The sequence below is a fragment of the Rhamphochromis sp. 'chilingali' genome (genome assembly GCF_963969265.1).
Source record: "Rhamphochromis sp. 'chilingali' genome assembly, chromosome: 7".
NCBI classification, from domain to species: domain Eukaryota; kingdom Metazoa; phylum Chordata; class Actinopteri; order Cichliformes; family Cichlidae; genus Rhamphochromis; species Rhamphochromis sp. 'chilingali'.
Genome location: NC_137934.1, coordinates 34,150,060 through 34,176,296, shown reverse-complemented (window position 1 = coordinate 34,176,296; position 26,237 = coordinate 34,150,060). Strand labels below are relative to the sequence as shown.

General features: G+C 40.1%; 1 protein-coding gene across 1 annotated transcript in view; it reads right to left on the bottom strand.

Annotated features, from left to right (window-relative positions):
• The window catches only part of col24a1 (collagen type XXIV alpha 1 chain), an 84,181-nt gene that overhangs the window by 7,691 nt on the left and 50,253 nt on the right, over positions 1-26,237 (bottom strand). Inside the window, exons 22-49 of the mRNA XM_080886747.1 lie at positions 25,369-25,413; positions 25,133-25,186; positions 24,599-24,643; positions 21,400-21,453; positions 20,372-20,425; positions 18,988-19,041; positions 18,387-18,440; positions 17,238-17,291; positions 17,091-17,135; positions 16,324-16,368; positions 13,528-13,581; positions 12,793-12,846; positions 12,625-12,678; positions 12,407-12,460; positions 11,144-11,197; positions 10,658-10,765; positions 10,143-10,196; positions 9,851-9,958; positions 9,337-9,390; positions 8,759-8,812; positions 8,561-8,617; positions 7,767-7,820; positions 7,114-7,167; positions 6,491-6,544; positions 5,296-5,349; positions 4,494-4,601; positions 2,215-2,322; positions 1,986-2,093 (exon numbers count right to left, since the gene is read on the bottom strand). Of these exons, the coding sequence (XP_080742873.1) occupies positions 1,986-2,093; positions 2,215-2,322; positions 4,494-4,601; positions 5,296-5,349; positions 6,491-6,544; positions 7,114-7,167; positions 7,767-7,820; positions 8,561-8,617; positions 8,759-8,812; positions 9,337-9,390; positions 9,851-9,958; positions 10,143-10,196; positions 10,658-10,765; positions 11,144-11,197; positions 12,407-12,460; positions 12,625-12,678; positions 12,793-12,846; positions 13,528-13,581; positions 16,324-16,368; positions 17,091-17,135; positions 17,238-17,291; positions 18,387-18,440; positions 18,988-19,041; positions 20,372-20,425; positions 21,400-21,453; positions 24,599-24,643; positions 25,133-25,186; positions 25,369-25,413 (1,749 nt within the window). The remainder of the gene's footprint in view (positions 1-1,985; positions 2,094-2,214; positions 2,323-4,493; positions 4,602-5,295; positions 5,350-6,490; positions 6,545-7,113; positions 7,168-7,766; positions 7,821-8,560; positions 8,618-8,758; positions 8,813-9,336; positions 9,391-9,850; positions 9,959-10,142; positions 10,197-10,657; positions 10,766-11,143; positions 11,198-12,406; positions 12,461-12,624; positions 12,679-12,792; positions 12,847-13,527; positions 13,582-16,323; positions 16,369-17,090; positions 17,136-17,237; positions 17,292-18,386; positions 18,441-18,987; positions 19,042-20,371; positions 20,426-21,399; positions 21,454-24,598; positions 24,644-25,132; positions 25,187-25,368; positions 25,414-26,237) is intronic.

The window sequence follows — 26,237 nt, the reverse complement described above, 5'->3', positions numbered from 1 at the left end:
ATATTTGTTATTTAGTATACTGAACATCCAATAGCAAATCTCTAGCCCAAATTCTGGGCCCCATAAGTCTGAAGGCATTTTTGAGGCACAAAATGTGGTTTTAGTGTCAGGGCTACAGTTAGGTTTAGGCTAAGGGTTAGGCATTTTTGATGGTTAGGGTAACGGTAAGTGGCTAGGGAAAGCATTATGTCAATTAGATGTCCTTACTAAGATAAAAAAGGCAAGTGTGTGTGTGTGGAGGTGGGGTTGATTTACTTGATTTTTCACCCAGTTTTAATACCAGACACAACAGGGACACTAGGCAAGCCTTATAAAGACCCTTCTTTTCTATTTCAAAAGAACTGGGGCACACACAGAAGACTTTCTGTCAATCTGCGGCAGTCTCAGTGCACACACTCACATGACCTAGACACACTGTGAGGGGATGGATGTCTGCGTCCTATCCTGTGTCTAAGCACATGCCTTCCAGGGTGGCAGACAGTGTTTGTACAGCCAGTCTTCCACATTCTTTAGACAGCTCCACTTTGAAACCGGTGACTCTGGCCCAGAGACTCTATTGACTAAAATGTGTAAAGGGATCTGACCCAAGGGTCTGAGTCTCCTCTCAGTTTCAGGAGCATCAGTGGAGATAACTATAGGAGGGGAGAGCAAGGGATTAAATGCTGTTTCTTTTTTCTTCTTCGGGGAGTTACATAAGTAAAGCAGAGCACCTCTTTTTCAGGTCCCTGGAGTGTGAGGATCTTACATAACTTGGCCTCACCAAGTGGAATGTTTCCATTCCTAGTCTCGCCCAGATAATTTGTTACTCTACTCAGGTTGGAAAAGTGTCAGGCACACATTGAAACCTCACCAAAGATTGGCTTCATATGTCCCTGAAGCTATATTTAGAGAGGTATTAAAGAATGTATATAAGCTTATAAAGCCATATTTCAACAAGTGCATTCCAGTGGAAAGTAATGTATATACTCTACCGGGTACATAAAAAAAAAAGACATGACAAGTATCTGTGAAAAACACACAGGCTGAAATAAAAACTGTATAAATGTGAAGATTAAAGAGTTACAAAATGCGTCAGGCATAGAATTAAAAAAAAATCTATATTGTATCTTGATTTAATATTATGCGATGGAGCTACTTAATTTGATTTTGTAGCACTGTCTCTAAATGTGAATTCAGCTACCAGCATCCTGGTCCTGGGCCCCAGCATTGTGAGTTAGATGGAGCTTGAAGTTTTGGTTTGTTTAGGGGTTACAGTTCATTTATTTAGCGTATTTTGTTGTATTCCTTGTTCCTGGCTGTTTATTCCTCCCTCTGTGTTTGTCCTCTTGTGTCTAGTATTCTGCATTTAGTTAATTTATGTGTCTGTGCTTCCCATCCGTTATCACACTTCTTGCCTCCCCTGTGCCTCGTTGTGAAGTCTTAGAATTTGATATTCTCGTCTTTTGATTACTTCCTGTCCTGCTTTGATAGTCCCTCGTCTCTTGGTCACTGTGTGTAGTTTTGTTTCCCTTGTCTTGCTTTCCCAAAGGAGTTTCAGCTGTGTTCCCCAGTGTTTCCAGTCTCCCTAATTACCTGCTGCGTGTCTATATATTCTCTGAGCCTCCCTAATGCCTCTCTTATTGTTTGTTTTACCCATGAAACACCAGCAATAAACACTGTTTTAAGTTTAAGTCCTGTCCTGCATCAGAGTCATAATCCTGTCTTCTAAACACTGTCCATGATGAACAGAACTGATCCTCAAACATACAGTTAGAGCCAAATGTTTTGCACACTGAGACTGTTTCTGTGCACCACCGCAGTGGATTTTAAATCAAAAAGTTTTTAAATTAACTGTTAAGGAATTACAGCTGTTTTTATATATAGGCCTAATTGTATGTCAAAACTTTGATAATAAATCACAGAACTACCACACAGTTTAAAACAAACGTTCTCAAGTACTATTAAAGATTGACTTCCATTTTAGGACTTTGCTTGCATGTACTCACAGACAGCCCTTTGGGTCCTGGGTCTCCTTTCTTTCCCTGGTCACCTGCAGCTCCCTTCATGCCTTTGATTCCAGGGCCCCCCCTGTCTCCTGGTAGGCCAGGTTCTCCCTGATCCAATAAAAGGTCAATTAAACAGTTTAGGTGCATGTCACAGTAGCATTTTATCTCACCGGAGATGACTTTCTTTTTCACAAAGAAAATGGGTCTTTATAATGATTAACATTTCCACCTTGTGACCTGGCGGTCCCCTTTCTCCAGAATGTCCAGGAAGTCCAAGTTCTCCCATTGGACCTGGCCGTCCAGCAGGCCCTTCCAGTCCCACTGAGCCCCTCTGACCCTACATACACACAAGAGATGATTGAACAAATCTTTGCCAAGGTTAAAAAGGTACTAAAGTTAGTGTGCTTCCTCAAAAGGCACAACACAAAATCCACAAAACATTATGCCACTGTTTAAAACACTACTCTACAATAGTAAATGACATATATAGTGACACATTTGAGGTCTATCTTATGGGTGCCTCTTCTGTTTAAATGTTGCTATTAAACAAATGACACTCAAACTTCTGACAAAGCAGACAAAACCACAAGCATAGTCCTCTGCAAAAGCTAAACACAAGTGTATAAATGCATGTTGGAAAAATCATTTGGAACTTGAGTGTTAGTGGAGAGGGTTATTTACTGATGGTAAATATTGACATCTACTACAATTAGCTGCTATAGAGTACAATGAACACTATTTCCAGTGTTTCATTATATAAACAAAATTCTAAAATTGTTGTGTTGAAGCAATTTTAGAACACGGGTCCTCGACAGCGTATGTCTAAAGGCTGTCCAGAAAACCTGTTAGTGAGTTGTTTTTTACTTTGTAGACCACAGTGGTTTCCTGCTCCATCAGCAGTGTAGGTGAGGCAGCAGGGAGCCTGAGATTTTAGAATAACACACTCAGTGAGTTGTTGCCTCCCATGTGGCTGACAGTGAAGAGACAGGATACTTTAGGAATTTCGGTGGAATTACACCACCAGTGGTTTACTGGATGAAACCCACAGTATGCAGGTGTGGCAAACCCTTAGATAAACCAAGGTCTGAACAATTTACCCTTCACCTTTCCCCACATACAGGAATGCGGGTAAAAGGGGCTATGTGCCATTTAGAAATCATTTTAACTTCTAATCAAAAGAAAATGACTTGGAAGGTAAACATAAATTTGTTGAATTTGAGCCCGAAAGAGACGGATTTTAACTTTTCAACTAATTTGCACACAAGAGGGTCTGTAAATGTCACGAATTGCAGACCAGATTAAACCAAGATAACAACATCCATGGACATCTGGTACTTGGCATGTGATGCATAATCGGTTCATCATTTTATCATATTAGAAATTAATGTTGTGATTCTTTTTAACATGAGCATGAATTGTTAAGTTATTTCCAAAAATTTCATTTATGATGTCACAGTGAATTCTGTGCCAACTTAGGCACAAAGGGCAAAGACGATAACGACAAAAGGATTTATGAAACCTGACAGTTTTTTCTTGGCAGCTTGAGTGAAAAACTAAAACTGATTCACAGAAAAGCTGAAAATTATTTGAAAGGGTTTCTCCAAGACTCAGAATCAGCCGCTTTTAAGCAGCAGTTTGATTTAAAGACTTGAAGTTAAGGAGTGAAGAATGTCCTTTATCAAGTAAAACAACAACGGCCCTCTACTACAGCAGACCTGAAAATTTGCCTTCTTGTGGAGCTGAAAGTAAAAAGTGATGCAATGTCAAATCATTGCATTACTTTTTTACACAGCAATGTAAGACATGTTACTATATTTAAATTAGACAGATATAATTTTAAGGGATTATTCACGTTCTTTCAACACCAGTGCAGTTGGGGATGTTACCAATGGGAAACTGTATAGTTTTAGTTCATCTGAAAAGCATCAATGGCTAAAATTAGCCTCACTAGACTTTCATACAACATTATCTAAATGAAAGCCAGACCAGTAGGACTTGGCTTTCCAACTTGGCTAAAAGGCCTTTTGCACGCATGTAATCCCAGTCCACTTTGGCTGCATATATATTTGGAGAGGCCCAAAATGAAGAGGCCAATCAAATCAAACAAGACATTTAATGATCAGTCCAAGTCTCCAGTCCCACTCATACAATAACAGATGGAAGGAGCTGGAGTAAATCTTTGGTCACTTGCAATTCCATGAGTCCCATTTGTTGATTTTTGTGGTGCTACAGAAAGCACGCCGCAAGTCTCCAGTAAAGGAACTCCCCTGTTGACAGTTTAGCTGTGCAACTACGTCTTTCGACTCCTTCTGCGACCAACATTAACAGTGCTCATGGTAAAAAACATTCAACTGAACTCTGCTTTTTAAATATATTTCATTAATGTGAGACTATTGAATTGCCTAAAATAGTAAGCTAATCAATTACTTAAGGCTACCGTAGTTAGCGTTTGCTATAATGTTAATCCCAACACCAAGGAAACGCTGCTGTCTATATGTCACCGATTACCTGTCGACCTTGTTTTCCTGGGAGTCCTGCTAAGCCAGTTGGTCCCGGGGGGCCATCAGGGCCTGGATAACCCTTCATTCCTGTGAGCCCAGGTAAACCAGTCGGCCCCTGTTAAATGACAGTGTCAGTTTCAGCCAGAGGGGCATTTAAAAATACCATCAATCTTTTCGTAAAACATCACTTTCCGTCAATAATCTCGTGACTATATTTACACCTGTGATTCTTCCTCTGATGCTTAGCCTGAAGCACTGAAGTCCACCATCTGGATCGTTAGAAATTACAGTAAAATATTTATCCTGGTCTTCTCTGTCTTCATATTTGTCAGTTACTTTGTCTTTCAGTTACTTCGTTTTATTTTGAAGGTTGGTTTTCTTGTGTGTCTTGCTCTGGGTTTTGTCTCCTGTCTTTGTTCCTTTCCTGCCTGTTTATTTCCAACTGTGTCTCATTGTCAGTCATCCCTAAGCCTGTATGTCTAGTCTTGTCTTTCTCTTTGTGTAATCATCTGCTCCCAGATGTCCTACTTTTGTCTTTAGTGCCTTCCTCATAGTTTGATTTAGTTTAGTTTTTGCATTTTTATTGCAATCATGTTGGGTTTTGGCTTATCAAGTTTTTTAAATTAAAGCTCACATCTGTTTATTTTCTCAATGATCACTGTTGATCTTGTGATTTTTTTTCTTTTAAAGGAATGAGAACCGTGTAGACATATGCAATAATTTGATGATGCAGAAGGTTCTCAGCTAATGTAAAGAGGCGGCTGCTTCTCTTTAGGCCATTCACTTAACTGAGCTAATATGATGCTTACTTCAATGCCGGGAGCTCCAACCAGACCTCTTGCACCTTTCTTTCCAGCCAAACCCTAGAAAAACATAAACATGAAAAATAACATGTGCATTAAAAAGAAAACACAAATGTTTTAGTATATCACTCTCTACACAGTAAAAATGTGATTTTTACTATACTTCACAGAGAAATGTTTCAGATTTTAGTGAAAATCACTGAATACTGTTGCAAGAAATGTCCAGTTCAAAACCTTTATGGATACTTTAAAACCATAACAGCTAAAAACATCAACCCAGTGACAGTGATTTATTCATAGTCCCAGAGAGATATTGTTTAAGAAATGCTTTATCAAAGCTGTTAATCTAAAACAGGCAGTGTTTCCTGGCAGGCTGCTAAGTTCTCAGTGCTTCTAAGCATATGGAAATACAAGTTCCATGTTAAGGTATTGCACAAACTTAATTTGAACTCGAGTTTGGCGAAATCCACTGAAATGGTTGGATAGTATGTGAACTGCTTATATAATCACTCTTCTATACAAGCTGTTTCGCATGTGGTGGCGAGTCAGTCATGTCTGTGACACTTCAAGATTACAAAAGGCCGTATGGAACCTGATCAAGGAGCGTCAAAGCTGTTGCACAGGGAAATCATAGTTATGCATAGTTATGCAATTAGAAAGCCTGTGAAGACTGAGGGCTCTAAAGAACATGAGACTAAGCAAGCAAACCTGTTAGTTCAAGGTAGCACATGTTAGTAAAACGTATCTGCATTTTAAGTATCAAAGAACAAAAAGCAATGAGCCATTAATAAACATCAGATTAAATATTTGAGAAGTTTAATGGTGCATTCAGGGTGTAAGGAAAAGCTGCAGTTCCCTGGTTGCTGTCCAAACTTCATTGCTCCAAGCATCTTTTTTTTCTTCAACCGCCTGCTTTCTATCTCGATGAAGTAAGCAGAATTCTACCACAGCTGAGCTAAAATTATCTAGCGTGACAAGCAGCTTAAACATCTGTAGCAGCATGCTCCTGTGGTGACAGCTAAAAAAATGACAAATTGGGGATTTTGGTTAAATCTGTTTGCATCTGGTTTTGTACATTTTCTACTGTCAGGTGTAAATCAATCATTCCACACAGAGAAGAGACCAAATTTAGTGATTTCCTAAACTATTCACATTATTGAAAAGCTGTATTATGCTGTATGTGAATGGTGTCAAGTCTCACCGGAGCTCCTTTTTCTCCTTTTGGGCCTGGTTCTCCGGGGGAGCCTGGAGATCCCTGTGCGAAGGAAGAATACACTATAAAGTAAGTAGAATATAAACACGCAAAATATTATCAAGCTGTGTAGATCTATATAAAAATGATATGCAATATTATGATTATAAGGAATATCCTTGTTTACCCTACTTCTTAATCGAGTCACTTTTAACACTCCACAGCATATACAGTATATCCCACAGTATAGATCCTAATCTAATAGGCATTTTCCTGTTAGGAGAACAATCACACTCTCAAACTGAATAAAAAGTTTTGATTTAAAGACGTACTTATCTGTCACCCTTTGAAAGAACACATTTAGATATTTCATATATTTATCATCACCACAATATGGCCAGCACACAGTAGAGATATTTAACTGTGGGTAAATGTAAAAAAACAACAGATTAAATAGTGTTGCTACGGCTGTGTGGGTTCTCTGCCATTAGGTCATGGTAGTCTTAAGCTTGAAAATAAAAAGGCAACCAGACTTCTTTAAGTCTTCTTTAGCTCTCATCCACGAGCCTTCTTCAGTCTAAAACTTCGGTTTAGTTCTTTGTAAATTTTTAGGCAGCTGTTTACTGACTTACCGGTGGGCCTTGTGGTCCAGAAGCCCCACGAGGTCCAGGGGTACCGATATAGCCCTGAAACATAATTTTCAGATTTGATAAGTAACTTTTTATTTGTGAATAATACATACACATCATTCTCATGTTCTTTACTAAAGAGGGAGCCCAAAAGCATAATTAATGTCTATACCCAAATGCCTCTTTTCCACCTGCAGTAAAAACTCAGAGGCTCCATAGTATCAAAACTAGGATTTTTTTATATTATCTATAACTGCACCGAATTAAGCTATTTCATCCATTTACTTAACTAACCAGTCTGTCTTTTGTCCTGTCTAAGGAAACTACAGAATAATACAACAAAAACAAATGCATCTAAAAACCAAAATGTTTTATATGTTAACGACAATGAAGATTTTTGAATTTGGAGACGAGTTCACAGACTAGCACAGACCCCCCCAGTTAATACGTTGCCATCACCGTGAACTTGTGCTCAAGTGTGTGTACTTCTTGGGAAAAAGCAACAGATTTTCTCAGCCTTATTGCTCGGATTTTGGTAATCCTCTCCAACATGTGTGGTCTGCTCTTCATGCGAAAGGGGCAGCGTGGAGTATAAACAACAATCAAGCAGACTGAGCGGAGTGCCGTGTGTCTGACGTTTAATGGTTCGTTCCTACCTGATAGCCTTCATCCCCCGACTCTCCACGCTCTCCTCGTTCCCCTGGAGGCCCCTGCGTAGACAATGAATGCACACACATGAATGTGCATACTGCATATACATACATGACTGTCTTTTACCTGCACAGCTTCAGGTGAGCTGGGCACCTACTCAGACTCACTCCCCACATATCAAACACATGAATCTCTCTGAACGTGATTACAGGGTACAATAAAGCAGAGGCTGGCATTGTATTGCTTATACTATACACTGCAATTCTGTGCCAACTTGAAAATTCAATACTACTGACGTGCAGACAGCCAATACCTCCAACTGTTCATGCAGTGTAGCCTCTGTCAGTAGTCATCATGACTATTGCAGGGGAAATGCATCTTAGAGAACACAACTGTTGTATGACTGCATGACTCCGGGGTTTCTAAAGCCGCTTTATGCTGATCCTCCTTTGATATTAGTTTAAGAATGAGTCACTGTGAAATATGCTGAATCCTTGTGGTGACTTAGGTATTAGGAAGAAAACTTTAGCTGTGCCCTGTGTGTGAGGTAGCCGTTTTGTCTCTAACTTCTCAGTCAGTAATTAAGACACAGAAGGTTGATAATCGCTTCATGCACATGACAGATTTAGGATAAGAAACTTTAACATTCATTTTTTATCAATGAGTGCATTTGGTGCTAAAATCAGGAGCTGATCAGGATTAACTTTTACATCCAGTCTCAATCTGGTATTTAAATTGCTTTGGATAAGCAGAGCAAGGAGAGTTCAGAATGGAGAGTTTAAAGGAAAGCAAGACCTACTGGTTCACCTAAGGGCCCTGGCAGTCCTGGGGTCCTGTTGTCCTCGCCTGGGTAACCCTGGGATGTAGCAAACGCAAACATACAATCATAGATGAGTGGATGTAGATTGCAGGCAGATAATTTAGTACTTTAAAGAACTCTGAATAACCTAAGAAATCCAGTTAAGGACATAAGTCACAAATTCAGGTATCAAATTACCTTTTCACCTTTGGGTCCTGGCGGGCCAACGGGCCCAGGCTTTCCAAGGTGCCCCTAAAGAAAAAAAAGAAAACCTGACTATTGTACGTAATGGGGCTGCCACACTTATGCTGGCTTTTAATCAGAACTGTTTTTTAGGGATAAACAAAATTCCATATATTATGTCAGATTCAATCAAGTCTGAAGGACTCTAAAAGCACACATGCACACACAGATTCACAAAAAACATTAGCAACAAGCATTAGGCTCTATTTGTGTAGAATTTGTAAAGATATTTTCTGATATCTAGTGTTTTTGAGGATATCTCAGGCTACCGAGAAAAGCAAAGAAGGATGACTGATGTGTCAGTCATCCTTCTTTCTTCAATAACTGTGAGTAAAGTGTTCTGGCATGAAAATCTCAGGGCACTGTACTCATGGGGTTTTGTGCGTTTCTGAGCATGTGCACATATGGTTGTTAAGTTTTCGTGTGTGTGTGTGTGTTTATCCCACATGGTTATACAATACACATTCATGTATACACGAGTGAAGACAAAAAGACTGTTTTCATGAAACCAAGTTTAGAAAAGAAAAACTTACTGGGTATCCTGGAAGTCCTGGTTGCCCGTCTATCCCCATGACTCCAGGCTGACCCTGGAAGCAATGCAGAAAATGCGAAATAAGGCCTTGAATCAGTCATGGTGCTTCTGCTTTGCTTTTTAGGTCTTCTCCAGATAAATATATCTTTGGCAGGCTTATAAATCGTTGATCCACAGCTATATCAAAGTAGTCTCAGTGGTTCTACTGAAAGGGGAGCTGAAAAAATGTCTGGCATCCTCCTAGCTTGCCATCTCTTACATCTTCTTGCTTTGGTTTTAACAGTTTGCTTTGGTTTTAAAATTCTGAGTTCGATTGACTTCAGCAGTATAAAGAATTAATTATACACAAGATGTGTCTTTTTCCCCTCTCTAGCCCATTATAGCTAAAGGTTCAGCTGATACAATTCCACAGATTCAATTAACAAACATCATAGACTGCAGGCCACACCTTCAATATAAACTGTGGCTTGCAGTCTTCAACACCTACAGTAGTAGAAGAAGAAATGGGACCTTACAGATGTGCCTCGAGTTCCCCTGGCACCTTTCAGTCCTGGCTCGCCCGGCTGGCCGATGTCTCCCCGAGCGCCAATCTCCCCAGCAAGACCAGGAGGACCCCTCTCTCCCTGTAAAAGATTGTAAATATAATTAAAAGACATAAAAATTAGTATTATTAATAAATCTTGCTGTTTTCGTTTTATTGTAAGCAGGTTACTTTAAAAATAAACTATAAGACTAGATGCCTCAGTGGCTCTCTGTGTTAAATGTGCCCTTTGTGTTAAATGGAACTTGGCTGATCAGGATATTTACTTTCTTTCCGTGCCGTCCTCTGTTTCCTGGGGGACCCACTTTTCCTTCTGGACCCTGTAAAGTGATTGCCAGTAAATTATATTGCTTAAAATACGTTTTAAATTATCCCAGAACAGACTCTGTCATATTCTGGATTCTATCTCACTTTATTGCCCGATGTTCAGATTAAACACTAACCAGCAGATACTGATACACTAGATACACTCTGAATCTGCGTCCTTCCCTCCAGATAACAGTGACCTTCTTGCTCCTTGTCACCCATGGCTAGACTTGGATCTGTATCTCCAAACACCAAGAACCTAAGATCTGCAGCTCTCAGACCATGCTACACATCCAAAATCTCTGACAAGGTAAATTTATCAACCCAGTAGCAAAACGTTTTTATTGAAGAGCAGAGTGACCCCTACTGGGAATCAAAGGTATTATTTACAGAAATGTGTCTCTAGATTTCCCTCATTTACATGAAGTTTGCTGTATTATCTGAAAGTTAAACTTTGGGACCAATATTAACTTACACGGAAGCCCTGTTTCCCAGGCTCTCCAGGTGGCCCCAGGGGTCCAGGATCCCCTTCTGTCCCTTTCTCCCCTGGCTCCCCAAAAGGCCCACGCTCTCCAGGTTCACCCTGGCAATTTGACGTAGAAAGAGGAAAACAGGCACACAAGAAAAGAGTAAAAGTAAAGACAATTCAGCAACAATAGAATAAGCTTTTATTATATTACCACTAGAAAGATGGAAGATTTGGGGCAAACTAACATTACTTTCACCCGCTTCCGTAGATTTTAATATCATACTCAAATCCAGTGTGAAATTAAGTGGATATACTAAGTAATGCAATGAGATTCAATGTACCACTGGGATGACCTATTTTGGAATCCTGAGCTAATCTGCGGATGTTCTAACATTTTGATTTACTATCATAGGGTCAGTCCTGCTAAAATAAATCTTTTGCCTCCCTGGTTCATTTGATCAGAAATAATCAAGAACACACAAGTCAACAAACCTTGGCTCCATCTTTTCCCTGAGGTCCGTCTTCACCAGGGGAACCGGGAGGACCCTTAAAACATAAAAACAGTTTTAAATACATCTGCTGTAAAAAGTTAGAAATCAGCAGTTCCTATTACATCTCAACTCAAGTGCCAAGAAAACTACAATGCATCTATGAATTTTTACTTCAGTTTTAATTGGAGCCGTTTATGAAATAGACATTGATTCTTAGTAACAGGCATGCTGCTTCTGGAAATCCTCGGCAAGTTTAAATAATACTCTGCACAACTTCACATCCCTTGGTAACACAAGATTGTTTAATAATTTGTGTAACCTGTGGTTACGTGTGATAAAAAAAAGCTCCCAGCCCGACCTAATCCAACCTACTGCATGCATGCATCCTCAAATATACTTGCACATCACTTCAATGTGATGAGAACTAGACTTTATCTTGTATTTATAATGTGTTTGTTTAAAACAAAAATACATTAAGGGATAATTATTTTTGCGTAACCAAAAGGCAAAAATCATGCAGCGCTCTCTAAAATGGAAATAGATTCATGAAAAATTCAAATTATGTTGAAATCCACAATATAATCATTTAAACTATAAAACCTAGACCTCATAGAACATCTGCACTGGTAAGATCTCCATGGAAACAACCATACTGCCACATGTCACATATGATCCAGGTTTTTGTTTTCCATCCAAGTATTTGATAGAAAAGGATTGCAGATTTAGCTCGCTTCCTCTCACACATTTTACATAATCAAAATAGTTTTAAGTACATATGAGGAACTTAAAATACATGAAATGATGAAAGGAAGATAGAGACTGGGGCATAAAGTGCGTGCATGTTTGACAGAAGCCGCTTGGCCCCTCTGCTGCTGACAGCTTATATCCAGTACTCATGGGCTGCATCGTGCCATTCTTTGCAATAAGCCTCGACTTAATGAAACACTTATCTAACACACAATGTTTTTGAATGGATCTTGCACAGTTAAGCCCTGTCATGTTAAAAAAATCTGCCCACGGACAGCCAGTCATTCAAAGCTCTGCCTAATTCTGTGCACAACACGGGAAGATGAAACTAAAGCAGTCTGTTCCATCTACATATATATATAGTTTATACATCACACAAACACTCTTGTATTTCTACTTTCTTCTGGCAAGCGGATAAAACATCTCTGTCAGAATGAGGGGGGTGAGTAAATATACAACTGGGTTAGGGTTACCCGAACACAGGGAAGGAAGGGATTAGCAAACTGCAGTCACTCACTCTCATTCCCTCCTGCCCCTGCTCCCCTTCAGCTCCTGGAGGCCCAACATCACCCTACAGGGAGACAAACCACAACAAGAAGCTGGCTGGAGGTCAGAACACACTTACATATTTGCATCACCCGCTGTTTCACTTTCAATGAGCGTGCCCATTGATTTGCAAATTAGTGGAGCAGGAAGAAGGCAAAGGTTCAAGAATTATAACAAGACAGTACAAACCTTTTCCCCTGGCTCTCCAATGGCACCTGGTTCTCCCTCTAAGCCTGGTAAACCCTACAATGATGGGAAAGAGAACCATAGGCAATATTTCATTTGTATACATTTGGATAGGATTGTCAAATAATACTCATAATCAATAAAGCATCATGAGCATTTAATGTAAAGTACTTCAGGTCCTTGTTCTCCATCAGGTCCAGCCTCTCCAGCAGGTCCTCTGGGTCCCTGAAAGAAAAAGAACCACCATGGCTAAAGCACACAAACACAATGATTCAGGAATCTCATTAACTTCTACATCAGGAACTTAAAACAAAATAGAACAAAATAGATATAATAAAAAATTCTAGCATGTAATGCCCCAACTTTTAATTATATGTCTAGTCTAGAAAAAGAACTGAGAGATGAGATTGAATGAGTCTGAAATAAAAAGACTGAAGACCAGCCAAACACACAAGATGAGACCTATAACATAAACCGAGCATCTAGCATTACAGAAAGCTCTCACCCTTATAAATATCTGTATCTGACTGTTTGACATTCCTCCTGCCCCTGTGGGGACTGAAGGAGTTCCAGGCAAATTAAGAATTTGAAGACTAAGCCAAAAAGGGAGGCACAAGGTGGGGAGCATTCAGGTGTGGTGAAAGCAGAAGAGGGAAGAAAATAAAGAGTATCAAATATATACTCCCTCCCCCGAAATGATTCTCTTTCTGCTAAGATCAGAGCTTCTCGTGTGATTTAAACTGTAACAGCTTCTCCCTCGCGAAACTCGTGCGAGCATCTACGGGCGAGCGCGTTCTCCCCGCTGTCATTACATGTTCTGCTGAAGGTGTTTTTCACAGCATGCGGTTTGTTTGCAGTTTCCTGTAACAACCACATCAATGCAGCAGGAAAAAAGCGCATACTTACTGGTTCACCTTGGGCTCCCCTCTCCCCGGTGCTGCCTGGAATACCTGGTTTTCCCTGGAAACATAATCATGAGCTCAGTGGTGATTCACTCAAACATCCTGTGTAGTTAACAGAAGTCATGCACGGCTTCTCGTCATTACCAACACCACCATCATTATCACCACAATTTCCCGTGTGGCCACACACACGCGATGGCTGAGTTTAATATTTCAAGGTTGCCTGACAGCTACAGACACAACACAGAAACTCCAGGATGAGACTCTGTTTGTCGTAGTCCAAACATTGTATAGCCAAGACACTCCAATTATGTGACCAATGGCATTTGTTTTTATGCCTGTGAGCTAAATTTGCAACATCAGAAGTTTTGTGGCTCATGAAGCAGAGCAGGTCATCTGCTAATTTAAAGGTTGGTGGTTTAATCCCTGGCTACTCCAGTCTATGTGCCAAAGTATTCTTGGGCAAGATACTGAACCTTGAGTTACTTCTCGTGCACTTATCGAAGAAAGTATTTAGACACAAAAAAAAGTGTGTATGTGATGAGACATGAGGTATAAAGTGCTTTATACAAACAAGTCAATTTACTATTTAATTCAATAAGGTAAGTCCTTTGGATATTAATTTAGAGCAGCATAGCTGGTTAAAGTCCAATAGTCCCAGTCAAAAGGACATTCAACCGCTAAAAATCATTTACTGGCATTCCTGAATGGAAACATAACTGTAATTTGGCATCTTAATCCAGAAATAATAACATCATTTACCATTTACTATCATTTTGATTAAAGAGCTTGTGCACAATGGTGGTTTAACCACTACAGAAACATAAAAAATGATTTTGTTAATTCCCAGTGCTGTTAATTTAGGGCTTCTGTAGCATTGCTTCCGTCTACTGAAAAGGTTAGACACAAGGGAAAAATATGTTTTCAAACTGTACACGAGGTGAGTGAAATGAACTAAGGGGAGAAGTACAAAAAAGCACAAAAGCCAATGACAATTTTTAAAGTTCACTTACTGTTTAAAAACAAGAGCCAGTTAGAGTAATGGGCTAAAAAAAGAGCGTGGACCACAAAAAGATTTATGAGCAGCAGTCACAACCACTGTCAGCTGCTTTAACTTAACAGAACTGCCTTCGACTGTGAGCTTCATGGGACATGACATCACAGATAGCATCGTTTTCTCGCTATGACTCAATTGGTTCTTTTTTCTCTTTTTTTTTTTTGCACAGAGAAAATAGGAATTAGAATGAGTTACAAGTTTTGAGAGATATTTTATTGGGCACAAGATGGCGCTAAGACGTCAGAGTTGGAAAAATTGAAACAATGCTGCATCTTTGGCAGCAGCAAGGAAAGGTAGAGAAAGTTCCTTTAAAAGAGTGCAGTAGCAGCAACAGTGGGACAAAAGCTACTGTCAGCAGAAACTCCTCGCTGTGAGGTGAGGATGCAAGCTGTGTTTGGAAAGCACACAGGTTGAAACAAGTCCCAAGTTTGTGCTTGATGTCCCGTCCAAAGGATGGCACGAATGTACTGAACGAGTGTTTCACTGTACCGATGGCTGACTGAGAGAGAGAACGCAGGCCCAGACGCGTCTTTGTAGGTGTTTGTCTGATAAGAATGATTACCAACAATCCCAAAGCGTCAAATGTTCAGCCAAGACATGATTTGTGGGCAAGTAAAGAAGCTCATTTGTCAGTGGTAAATGAAGACAAGCCAAACAACAGCACGAAAAGAAATGAAGGTGATAAACAGCATATATATCTATATCTATCTACATATACACACATACATACATATTAGAGAGAGAGAGTAGCGAGCTAGACAGATAGATATGACTGCTGTGAAGATCATCACTCCATAATTAACCAGCCCACATGGAGCCATTTTTGATTGTGCCACTGATCTCTGCTGTTTACATGCTTTTGCCATCTGTTGATCAGTTATTGCAGCCTTTCGCAATGCATCAAAACTGCAATTCATCATTTGATCAATAATTAATTGTAAAGACCAAAAAAGGGTTGGAAAAAAAACCAAAAAAAACAACAACCTAGGGCTCCTAAAATCTGCCAAAAGTCTGACTGTGGCGTGACCTGCTGCATCTATTTGTTCAAATATCCCACTGAGTATTTACTGTGGTCACAGCTCTTTGATCAAAAACACTGAAGTATAATTGTTCCACTCTGCATGCTTAAAAGTATCCTTGGTGAGATACTGAAGCCTGAGTTGCCCTCCATGCTTTCACTGGAGTGTGAACGTGTGAATGTTAGATATAGCGAGCACTCAGACATAGAAAAAAGTGCTGGAATGAATGGGTGACTGAGCAATGTTATACAAAGCACTTTGAGTGATGAAACAGAGTAGAAAGGTGCATTCCATTTCTCTTAATAAACCCTTATCTAATCTGCAACCACGAACTGGATAAACAGTTAAGAAAATGGATGGCTGTGATTAAATGAAATGAAACAGGTCTGGATGAATGTCTTATTTGGACTTTGAACACTGTAAACGGGCTTAAAGTAGTGAAGATTTACTCCTTATTTCTTAAATATAAAAGAAGGAAATTGTGTTAGCAACTGAGACATAATAATTTTAGTACCGCGCAACGTGCGAAACCTTGAAGTCATGCCAGACGAGCAGCAAGGAGCGCATCATCACATGCTGATGAAGAGCGCAGAGTGTGTATTGTTAGTGCAAATAAAAAGATTCTTCATGATAGCTTTAAAGTACTATTCTACACTGTTGCTTCTCAAAAAAAAAAAAAAAAAAAAAAAGCTTTAAGAGACAAAAGGAAAGAAATATTACTCACAGGCTTCCCAGGAGGGCCTCTCTCTCCTGGATTTCCAGCCTTGCCCTTCAAGAAGAAAAATATACATATGAATGATTAACGTGTATTGAAATACGTTAGGTTAACTCAAATCAAACCCATTACCATGTCTGATGGTGATGCAGTTCCAGCTACTACCGCACAGCAGAAAGACGGATGTTTGACATTGACCGCTCAAACATCGAGTTTTAGGGAATTTCTCCCATATGAAGACAAAAATGTGAGTGTTTTGCAGGAGGAATAAATAAATGTGTTGTTCATTTATCTTCAACTGCATGATGGCGCAAAACAGCCCAAATGTTTACTTTCATCCTGCTACTCTTCAGCTTATTGAGATCAGGTTTCTTTTACTACAGACCGCCAGCAGCACAGGCGAATTACATTTGCGTCTAATCCAATACATTTGCAACTAGACCAAAGCCTCCCTCTGAAGATAAAAACTGCTTAAAGTCTGATGGAGCTTGTGCACCGGGCAAGCCGTTGTTGTTCTTGATGCTGTTTGAAATCAGACGCACTCGTGACCTTTCCACGAAGTGAATGTGCATCTTCAAGAAGGGGGGCGTGCTTGTTGGCTTGTCCGATGAAGCTGGATGACGCATATTTTATGACTTTTTTTTATTATTCTTGGCTTCAGACAAATTAAGCTACGTAAATGTACTCAAAGGCCTTCAAGTATATGTAAAACACACAGCATTCCCTGTTTCTCTCTTATACAGATGTGAAAACACGTTGACCTAAAGACTACTTACTATTAAGCTTGGCTCTCCTTTAGGTCCGATCTCCCCCTTTTCACCCTGAAAAACATACCACCGTTTGGAACGAGATTTAGGATAAAGCCTCAGCTAACACACAGGAATTAGTGTCAATTTCCTACTATATCTATACCATGATGTTACCTTGATGCCCTCAGGACCCAGTTCTCCCGGTGGGCCATCTGGACCTCGGGGTCCCTGTGCAAAAACAAGACGAGCCACACCACTGAACATCACTCAACAAAGAAAGAACAGTACGTTGAGCATCTAAGCTCTCACATGCCAACTATGGGTAATGAAACAGCACCACCAGCAAAGTAATTAGTCTGTATTGTTTGTCTGTTTGGGGAGGTGTTCCAGCCTGATGTAGCAGCCTCCCACCCCCACAGAGATTCAGGGGTTTCACAGCATTGTAGCGCCACCATACAGAGACAACGATCTATAACACCGACACCCTCAGCCCCCCTCTTTTTTTTTGCTCCTGTCCATGCTTTTAGACCTTTCAGCTTATCTCTCCATTGAGTCTTCCTTTTATATCTCTTCCTTTGAGGACAAATCTGCTGCTATTTTGCTTGAGCCTCTCGTGTCACTCTGCTCTTTTATCTTCCTTGTAGGATTTATCGTTATATTCTTTTTCCTTTTGTTCACCTCTCCAACCTCAGTCTTGATTTAAACACCATTGAGTCATTTGGAAATTTGGAAAAGCTGCTTATGTGTTAACAATTAAACGATTCTTCGGGGACTTTTCTAAATGTCAAGATACAAAACAAAAGAGTTTGTTTCCAATCTTTTTTTTGAGGGCAAACAGATTTCTGTTAATACCACAGGACTGCAGTAATCTTATTAAAAGATAGCAGGACATGCCGTGGCATGTATATCTGCCAAGTTGGTTCAGGATTTAAATTTGCTTCCTCCTTAATTTCTGCTGCTGCAGAATTTAAATTCTTAGAAAATCACAAGCACAGAAACCAGAAACTGTTCTTTTGCCACCTGTAGGTGTTGTTCTTCTCTCTGCCACACGATGTCCCACCAGCATTAAATCACCTCACTGGTTTGACCTTACAATGATGTCTTCTAACACTAGATTCATGGTGCTTGTGAAACAGTTGTAATTGCACCTATAAAGAAGCTTGGGCCATGTGGAACGACATCCACATGTCTTTTAATTGCTTCAAGCTCTGGTTTATGGGAAAGAAGATGTGATGTGAAACAGACAAACCAAAGGTCTGATGAGGGAAGTTTTTTTTAAGGGACTGATGCAGCTTGTGCCCAAATGTTACAGTCTCCTCTTACCCTTCTACCCTTTGGCCCAGCAATGCCTGGACTACCCCTCGGTCCCGGTGGACCCTGTCAGAAAAAAAAACAGTGTGGATATAGAAGTGAAATTAGTGAGAACATAGACCAGGAAATTATAAGAAGAAGGGAAAAAATAAGAATAAAGTTTGAAGGTTTTCATAATATTTGGTGGAGTTATGGTTATAATATTTAGATAAAATAACTATGCATCTTCTAACCACATCATCACTAATGCTGTGAACCTACGGCATGCTGCACAAACAGCTCGGTGGAAATGATCTTCAGCCAGTTAGACGCACTGTTTACTGCTCCACGCTAAATTGTGAGAATGGGGGAAACTGATGTATCAAATAGCCCTCATAAACTTTGGGTGTTTACAAAGACGAGCGTGATCCTTCAGCACAGTTTAAGGGCCCAAGAAAATCTTGCAATTTAGGTATTTACAGACATCCAGCCGAGACACTTGGTACAGAAGATGAGATTCATTAATACACAGGGAGCAAAAAGTACTCAGCAAAGGAAATTGATGACAAAAAATACACATATAGGGAGGTATGCATGAGGTTAAAATCCTGCATGTTTTTGTTGCTCCACTTACAGGTGCACCTTGCATGCCGATGTCCCCTGGGCTCCCTGGCAACCCTGGATAACCCTGACACCAAAAAGAAAGGGGAAAACATGTCACTCTTTATTGATATCATTTTTAAAAAGTAAAAGCGGTAACACGACATAAAATATCCAGGCTTATCTGCACTATGCTTTGGGATCAGCAGCTAATCTGGGGCAGCGGTGAACAGAACTGTGTTTCATATTATGTTGTCTTAGAATGGGCTCCAGGCTGTTCGGTGTTGTGGTTCTCACCCACATTTTACAGTATTTTCCTATAATTATCTATGAGGGAATAACACCCAAAAGTCAAAGAAAGTCACTAAAGACTAGAACACGTTCCAGAAAATGCTAATCCTGCAAATTGTCTTTGAACAGAAACAGAATTTCTGGATAAGATCATTGTAATCTGTGATGATTACACAGCACAAGCCTCTAAACTCAACCTCCACTCCTCGTTAATGTGGCTACATTACACCACCAACTGGTTCACACAAATCACTGCAATCCCTCTCGCAGCTCACAAACATCTCTCTCCTTCTTAGCCAAATGTGCACGCTAGCCTTTTGACTGCCACCAGATTAGTTAGGTCAGGCCTGGGGCCCAAAGCCACAGACATGGAGTCAATCCAAGGCCCCTGGACAGTGTAGGATGTAGGCCAGCTTCTCTTGAAGATTCATGCAGCATTACAGCACATATAAGAAACACTGCTGCACTGGACACTGTTTTTACTCAGTCTCAGTAACCCACAATCAATGGGCACTATGTTTACTCAGTTTATACACAGCTAGGTTAGGTTTTGGCTCTCTTTAGTGTTACAATGAGGTACAAACTGTGAATGACTGTTAGTGGTCTGCTACACTGGTCAGATTCTCCATGCCTGTGGGTAGCTCTAACTAATCCTTCAGTACATTCGATAATATTACCTATCTAGAGATTAGATAGGTGTCTAAAAGAGCTAAAAGATTCTCGTAATCTCCAAGAATATAGTATCTGCACGTTTATTTGCAGCAATACTCTATATTGTGCTGCTGTCAGTATATTACTGCAAATTTACAGTGAAAGGTTTCACTATGCAAACACCTTCAATAACAACACTGTGGAAAGATCTATTTTGCAAACATTTGTACCTTCAGAAGTTGCAACACGGAGTAATCTGGAACTTGGGTCTCTAGAGGGTCTGCCTTCATTTCCAGGAACTAAAACATGTAACATCTGCCAAAGCTTACAGCCAGCATCGCTTAGTGGTTCGAATTTAACTCATCATCTTTAGCCATTAGTTTACTGTTTTAGTCTATTAACCCTTTTACCGTAGGTTTGTGAGCTGTCAGACAAGAAACGGAGAGCTCCAGAATATCCTGAGTGACTGCACTTACCCTGGGCCCCTTCTCTCCGGCTGGACCTGTTGGACCTGGTGGTCCCCGGTCACCCTGGAGGAAAAGGAAGAGTTGATCATTAAACCATGACCTAAAACCTCAACACGCATTCACATACATTTCTACTTAATAAAAGCCATGAAAGTGGAGAGGAGCTTCTTTAAGTGTAGAAGGTAAATGTGACAGTGGTGTACAAATAGCAGATACTAATATATATATATTGTCTTTGGCCCTCTGCACAGTATAATAAAAGCCAAAGGTAAGCCCAGCTGATCAGTAAAGCTTCCAAGGGCTTTTTTTAACCTCTGTAACACTTGTTATTCCACCTTGTCTCACACAGGGATCAGACTATTCGTATGGAACTGTTTTGGAAATACTTAGAGCAGTATTAAACAAATATTATCCATATATCTATAATGTGAAAAGAATTTTTAGGCTGTCAGGATACAGCTGGTGATGACAGATTGAACCAGGAGGAGGATTTTTGTGTAAGAGGAGTAGGAGGACAAGCAAGAATCTGACAAGCAGATGGCTTCCCACCACAAGAACATGTTCTGACAAACGGGCCTTCTGGATAGGAAGGAAAAGGGGATGCAGGTTGAGATAGAGGGAGGGAACAATTTACTGTACAGAGATTAAAAAGGTGTGTAATGCTGTGCACGTTTACTCGCCATAAGCTGAGGTGGAAAAAGAACTTTTAAAAAAGCACTGTGTCAGAAACAATTATATTTTGGGAGTTTCTAACATCCGTAGACAAGCAAATTTGTCTAAAGAGTATTGTAATCAAATGTTCACTTTCATTATAGCTTGACATTCGGCAGAGTGCAGGAGGGTTTAAAGGAAATAGTGGTGATGTGGATTTGACAATATTGTTATGGATGAGGATGTGAGAGTGTTGAGTGTTTATACAAGCACGTGTTCTGGGGCTCGTGGGCCTCAAGCCATGGCCTAATTATATAGGTCTGCCACTGACAGGCAGGCAGCTCATGCTGTCTGACAGCCTAATGACAGAGAAACACACACCTCACCTTTTCACCAGGAACTCCTATCACCCCAGCTATCCCAATCAGGCCTGCTGGACCCTGGAGAGGAGAGGGATAGCGTTAAACAGAAACACATCACGAGAAGTTATATCTGCGCAAAAACCCAATCTTCATTCATCTAAGGGTTACTTCCCGACTAGTCATGACACCTGGAATGTGAGAGGTCATAAATTACAATCTAATGCTTACATAAGCAAAAATGCAGGCGCTGCAAAGATGAAGAGAAACCTGAAGGGGTGAAGATCATTTTTACCATCTCGACTTTCACGAGTTTTTCCTGGAAATAGTGCTTAACTAAAAACACTGAGAGAAACAAAGGAAAAGTAAACACATCAATATGTGCCAGTAACCATGCTATAACAATATTAATTCCAAATCCACTTCACAACCCATGTGGTATTGATACTGGGCCGTTATTCAACAAAGCCAGAACAAATGGCTGCAACCTTGTTGTGACTGCTGAAACTAAACTGTTGTCTGGCAAAAAAGAAAAAGAAAAAAAAAGTAACAAATAACACATGTTTTAATCGCACAATTGCAGTGGCTCACGTACTACGTTCACACTGCACTCAGCGTCAAGAAAAGCTATTTTGCGAATGACTCCTTGTGGGGGAACCACCAGAAAATGTAAGTATGGAAGTTATTAGAAGAGCTTAACCATTTCCAGTTTAGTCATGCTGGGACGGGAGAGTGGGGGGTGGGGGTGCTATAGTTTGAAGCGGTGCCAGCTGCTTCACTGGATAATCTGGAGTAAAATGGCAAAATGTCTCAGTGGCTGATTTGACATTCTGGCAGAAAAGCGCAGTTAAAAAAAAAAAGAAAAAAAGTTTGTCCTCGGGTTTCTAAATATGCGAGTATGTAAAGTGAGAATAAACAGGAAGGAACGATGTGAGATGTGCAATTATCACAAATCAGACTGAAGCCTCAGGATTAAGAGTGCATGCATTGCAACACCAGATTTCTGTGTAATAATTCAAACGATTGCCCGACAGCAGAACACGCCGGCCAACCACTAAAGCCATTGTGGTCAGTCTGCTGCTGTGGCTGTTGTGTGGTTCCCATGACTGACACAGTTAACACACTGACACAGACTCTTTGGGAGTGCTGTTCTTACTTTCACCGTACAGACACATATATGTATGCCTCTAAATGTAGAGGAAGAGAGAGTCCGAGGCTTAGACCAAAGTGGCAGACAAGAAACAGACCATGATGACAGACACTTTTTTTAAAATGTTTTTTCTCCATTTGTCTGGGCCTAACAGGCTAACAGCCTGAAAGTTCGTATTATGACCTCGGGGTGGGGGCTGGGGGGGGTGGGGGGGGCTTTAAATTGACCTCAAATCTCTTAATTGGGATGTGAAGCAGGATATTGTGGTGCCCTGTATCACTTAACAGAAAGACATGGCTTCAAAAGTTTTTCCATGTGAGGCCTTGACAGGAGAGCTTTAACGGCAATGTTTTTAAGGCCATTTGGTCTCTGAGCCACAGCATTAATAAGACCTTACAGTCAAGGAGGAAATACAGCCAAAGTTAGATTTTAATAAGAAATTCTTTTTAAGAAGGATCTTTAAATGAATGTGAGTACACTCTGAGTCAGTGACACACACGCGCGCACACACACGCACAAAACATAGGTGAAGTTAGTTGTGAAGTGGAGACTGAGATGAAAACAGAACAATCAGCAGATAACCTCAAATCAGCCAAACTATGATCTTAAAAACTCAAAATTAAACTGAGAACAGTTTATGGGAGGCCTTAGAGCATAGATGTCAAACTCATTTTACATGATGGGCCGCATGCAGCCCAATTTAATGTTAGGCAGCCCAGACTCCTTTTTGACTGTGTAAAATAGTCTAACTGCACACGTAAAGTTACAGAAAAAGTTCTGGCAGCTTTTTTATTTAATTTATAGAAAATGTTCTATTTTATTGATTTATTTTACTTTGGATAGAAAGTAATAAAAAAATAAAATAAACCCCCGCATTTCTGCAGTAGATACTAAAAAAACAGGAACTGTAATTTTGTCTGTTACTTCATTACTGTACTATGAATGACTGTGGAGGAGTTCTTTATCAATAGGACAGGCTGTAAAATTTATGAAAATACATTTAAAAGCCTTCCTTCCCATTTTCCAAAGACATCCATCCAGTGGGCCGGATTGGAGTGTTTGCCAGGCCAATTCTGGCTCCCGGGCCTTATGTTTGACACCACTGCCTTAGGGTGATATAGATGCACTCAGTGAAGACAGTTTGACTGAAACCCCTTTGGATCGACTCAGGGCTTGGAAGTTTTCTTTTTTTTAAGCATCTTAGATATCTAATTTATCTGGAAAGTGATGTAATGGCATTCATTAGACCCTCCATATGTTTTAGAGGGTTTTTTTTCCCCACTCTGCAGAGCCCCATGGTTCCTGTTTGGCTTCAAAGGCCCTTCTACTCAGTAACTGCTCTCATATGTGCAGTGCTGCAACAAAGTCCAGCAGTCCCACTTGGTTGCCTCCACTATGCACAGAATGCAAATATTAGCATTAAGGGGCCTCCGGGAAAGACCAGCATACTTTGAATGGTCAGAACAGTTGCGTGCGTACGAGAATCTTACAATTATGTCCCGGCATTTCTCTACAGTATCTGTGTCAAGTATAAAACCCAAAGACAGACGCACGAAAGTGTGATTTTTGCAGTTAGTTGATTTCTTTACAACCAGTCCTGACACAGATGTTTTTGGGTAATCGATAAACAGTCCAACATTTCTGTGTTAATAATTTCTCTGTAAGTATGATTCATGCACAACAGCGTGTCAAAAAGGCTTTTACAGGCTTTGAGCCATAAAAAAAATGGACAACACAAATGAGATCACTTCCACAGAGGATATCTGTTCTACTGAGAAGTTCCACCAATTCTGATTTAAAAACAGTACGGTATTTGGATCGCAAGAAGAGAGATCCAAAATTTCTTAGCCTCAAAAGTAGGTCAGTAAAATAGTGATGCATGAGAATGTGTTCCTGTAACCACTTCCACAGTTGCCACAGAGAACAGTTAATTTACTGGAAGCACTTCATCAGTATAAATCTAATAAAAGCTATACCACAGCCCTGCACTCTCTATAAAGGGATCCAATGGAAAACTACTAATCCACAGTACACCGTCTGTTAGCTAATGTCATTAGAGGTGTGAAAGAAACTTACTTGTGGTCCAACTTTTCCAATATTTCCCATGTCCCCTTTCTCTCCCTGCAAGCAGTAAACATCAGACAATGTGCTGGTTAGCTTCCTGTAGTTAAACAGATCACTGATTTGGTTCTCACAGGATATTACAAGTACAAAAAAGATCACACACATAGACCATGGGACTACATGTATGATTGCCATCATGTATGATGATGTTTTTTTGGAGAAAAACAAACTCCAGAATAAACTGCAGCTCTCTCATAATTAAGGGCATGTTTACAGCATTATAAGTCTAGGCAATAAGCACCTCGCAAGGGGAGGAAAGCATGAGACCAATAAAATCTTGATGTACATAATACTAAATTTATTATACCACATTACAGCCAATAAAAAATAAAAGAGTAGGGAAAAAGTCTACAGTTGACTATATTACAATGTAACGCCATTTTTACAACACTTAAGATTTTTCAGTGAGATGATGATGTCATGTGGCATTTGAAATTGCCACAAACATGCACTTACGTATACGGTGATTAAGTGATGGGATCTCACCTGTAAACCCTCGGAGCCAGGTTCACCGATGTGGCCTTTCCTTCCAGGTCTCCCCTAAAGGTCGACAGACACATACACGTGAACGTAAGTATAAATGCTGATCGAATGATGGCAAAGCTTATTTTATTCCATCCAGTCGGAGGTGATTCATCCTTATGAACCACCTACAAAAGGCTTAGCATGAGTTACGTGTGCGGCTGAGTGCAAATTCAGTGTATGAATTTGGGAGTTCTTACAGTAGGGCCTGGCCCGCCGGGTGGGCCGAGTGGTCCTTCGTCGCCCTGCAGAAACAAAGTTTGTTCAATCAAAAGTTTCCAAAGGCATGTTTCTGAAAAGCTGTAAATAAAAACGTGTTACACTGATTTGAAAATTGTATAAAGCATTTATGTCTCTTCACAAACAGATGTTAGAACTTATAGTTTTATTATATTACATAATACCAGGAAGTTTAGCACACTGATGTATCACTTCTTCTTTTAACAAAATTTAGAAAGCATGTGCAAGGATAACAATTGGAGAGTTTTTTTCCATTCTTAGTGGTAAATGATTTCAGCTCCATGATGGTTCAGGGCTTCTTTTTATTAATTATTAACATTATTATTATCATGATTAATGACTAATAGTCATTTTTTAAGCATAGGTTCAATCAAAAGTGAGCCATCAAACCTTTAAAAAGTGGAAAACCCTTATTAATGATCAAACGTCCCTGTGCAGTGATTTCCACTGTAGCATTGTGCCAGCAACTCTGGGGTCATCTTGTAGCACCGTGTTACTCCTACCCATGTTTTTTTGTTGCATGCAACATTTCCCCTCTGAGCATCCATTATCGCTAACAGATGAAGGCAATTCTGTCTGAATTGGTGATGTCGGCACATTCCCTTGTCTACAGTACAGGAACTCCACAGGGGGCTGTGCTTACTTAATTCCTGTTTACTCTGTACACCTCAGACTTTCAGCAAAACTCCCGGTCATACCACCTACAGAAAATCTGATGATTCTGCAGTTGTCTGATGTCAGCAGGAGAACCACCGCTCACTAGATTTCTTTTTTCTTTCTTACAAACCATAGTGTGTAAAATCCCAGCAGTTTCCGAAATACTTAGACC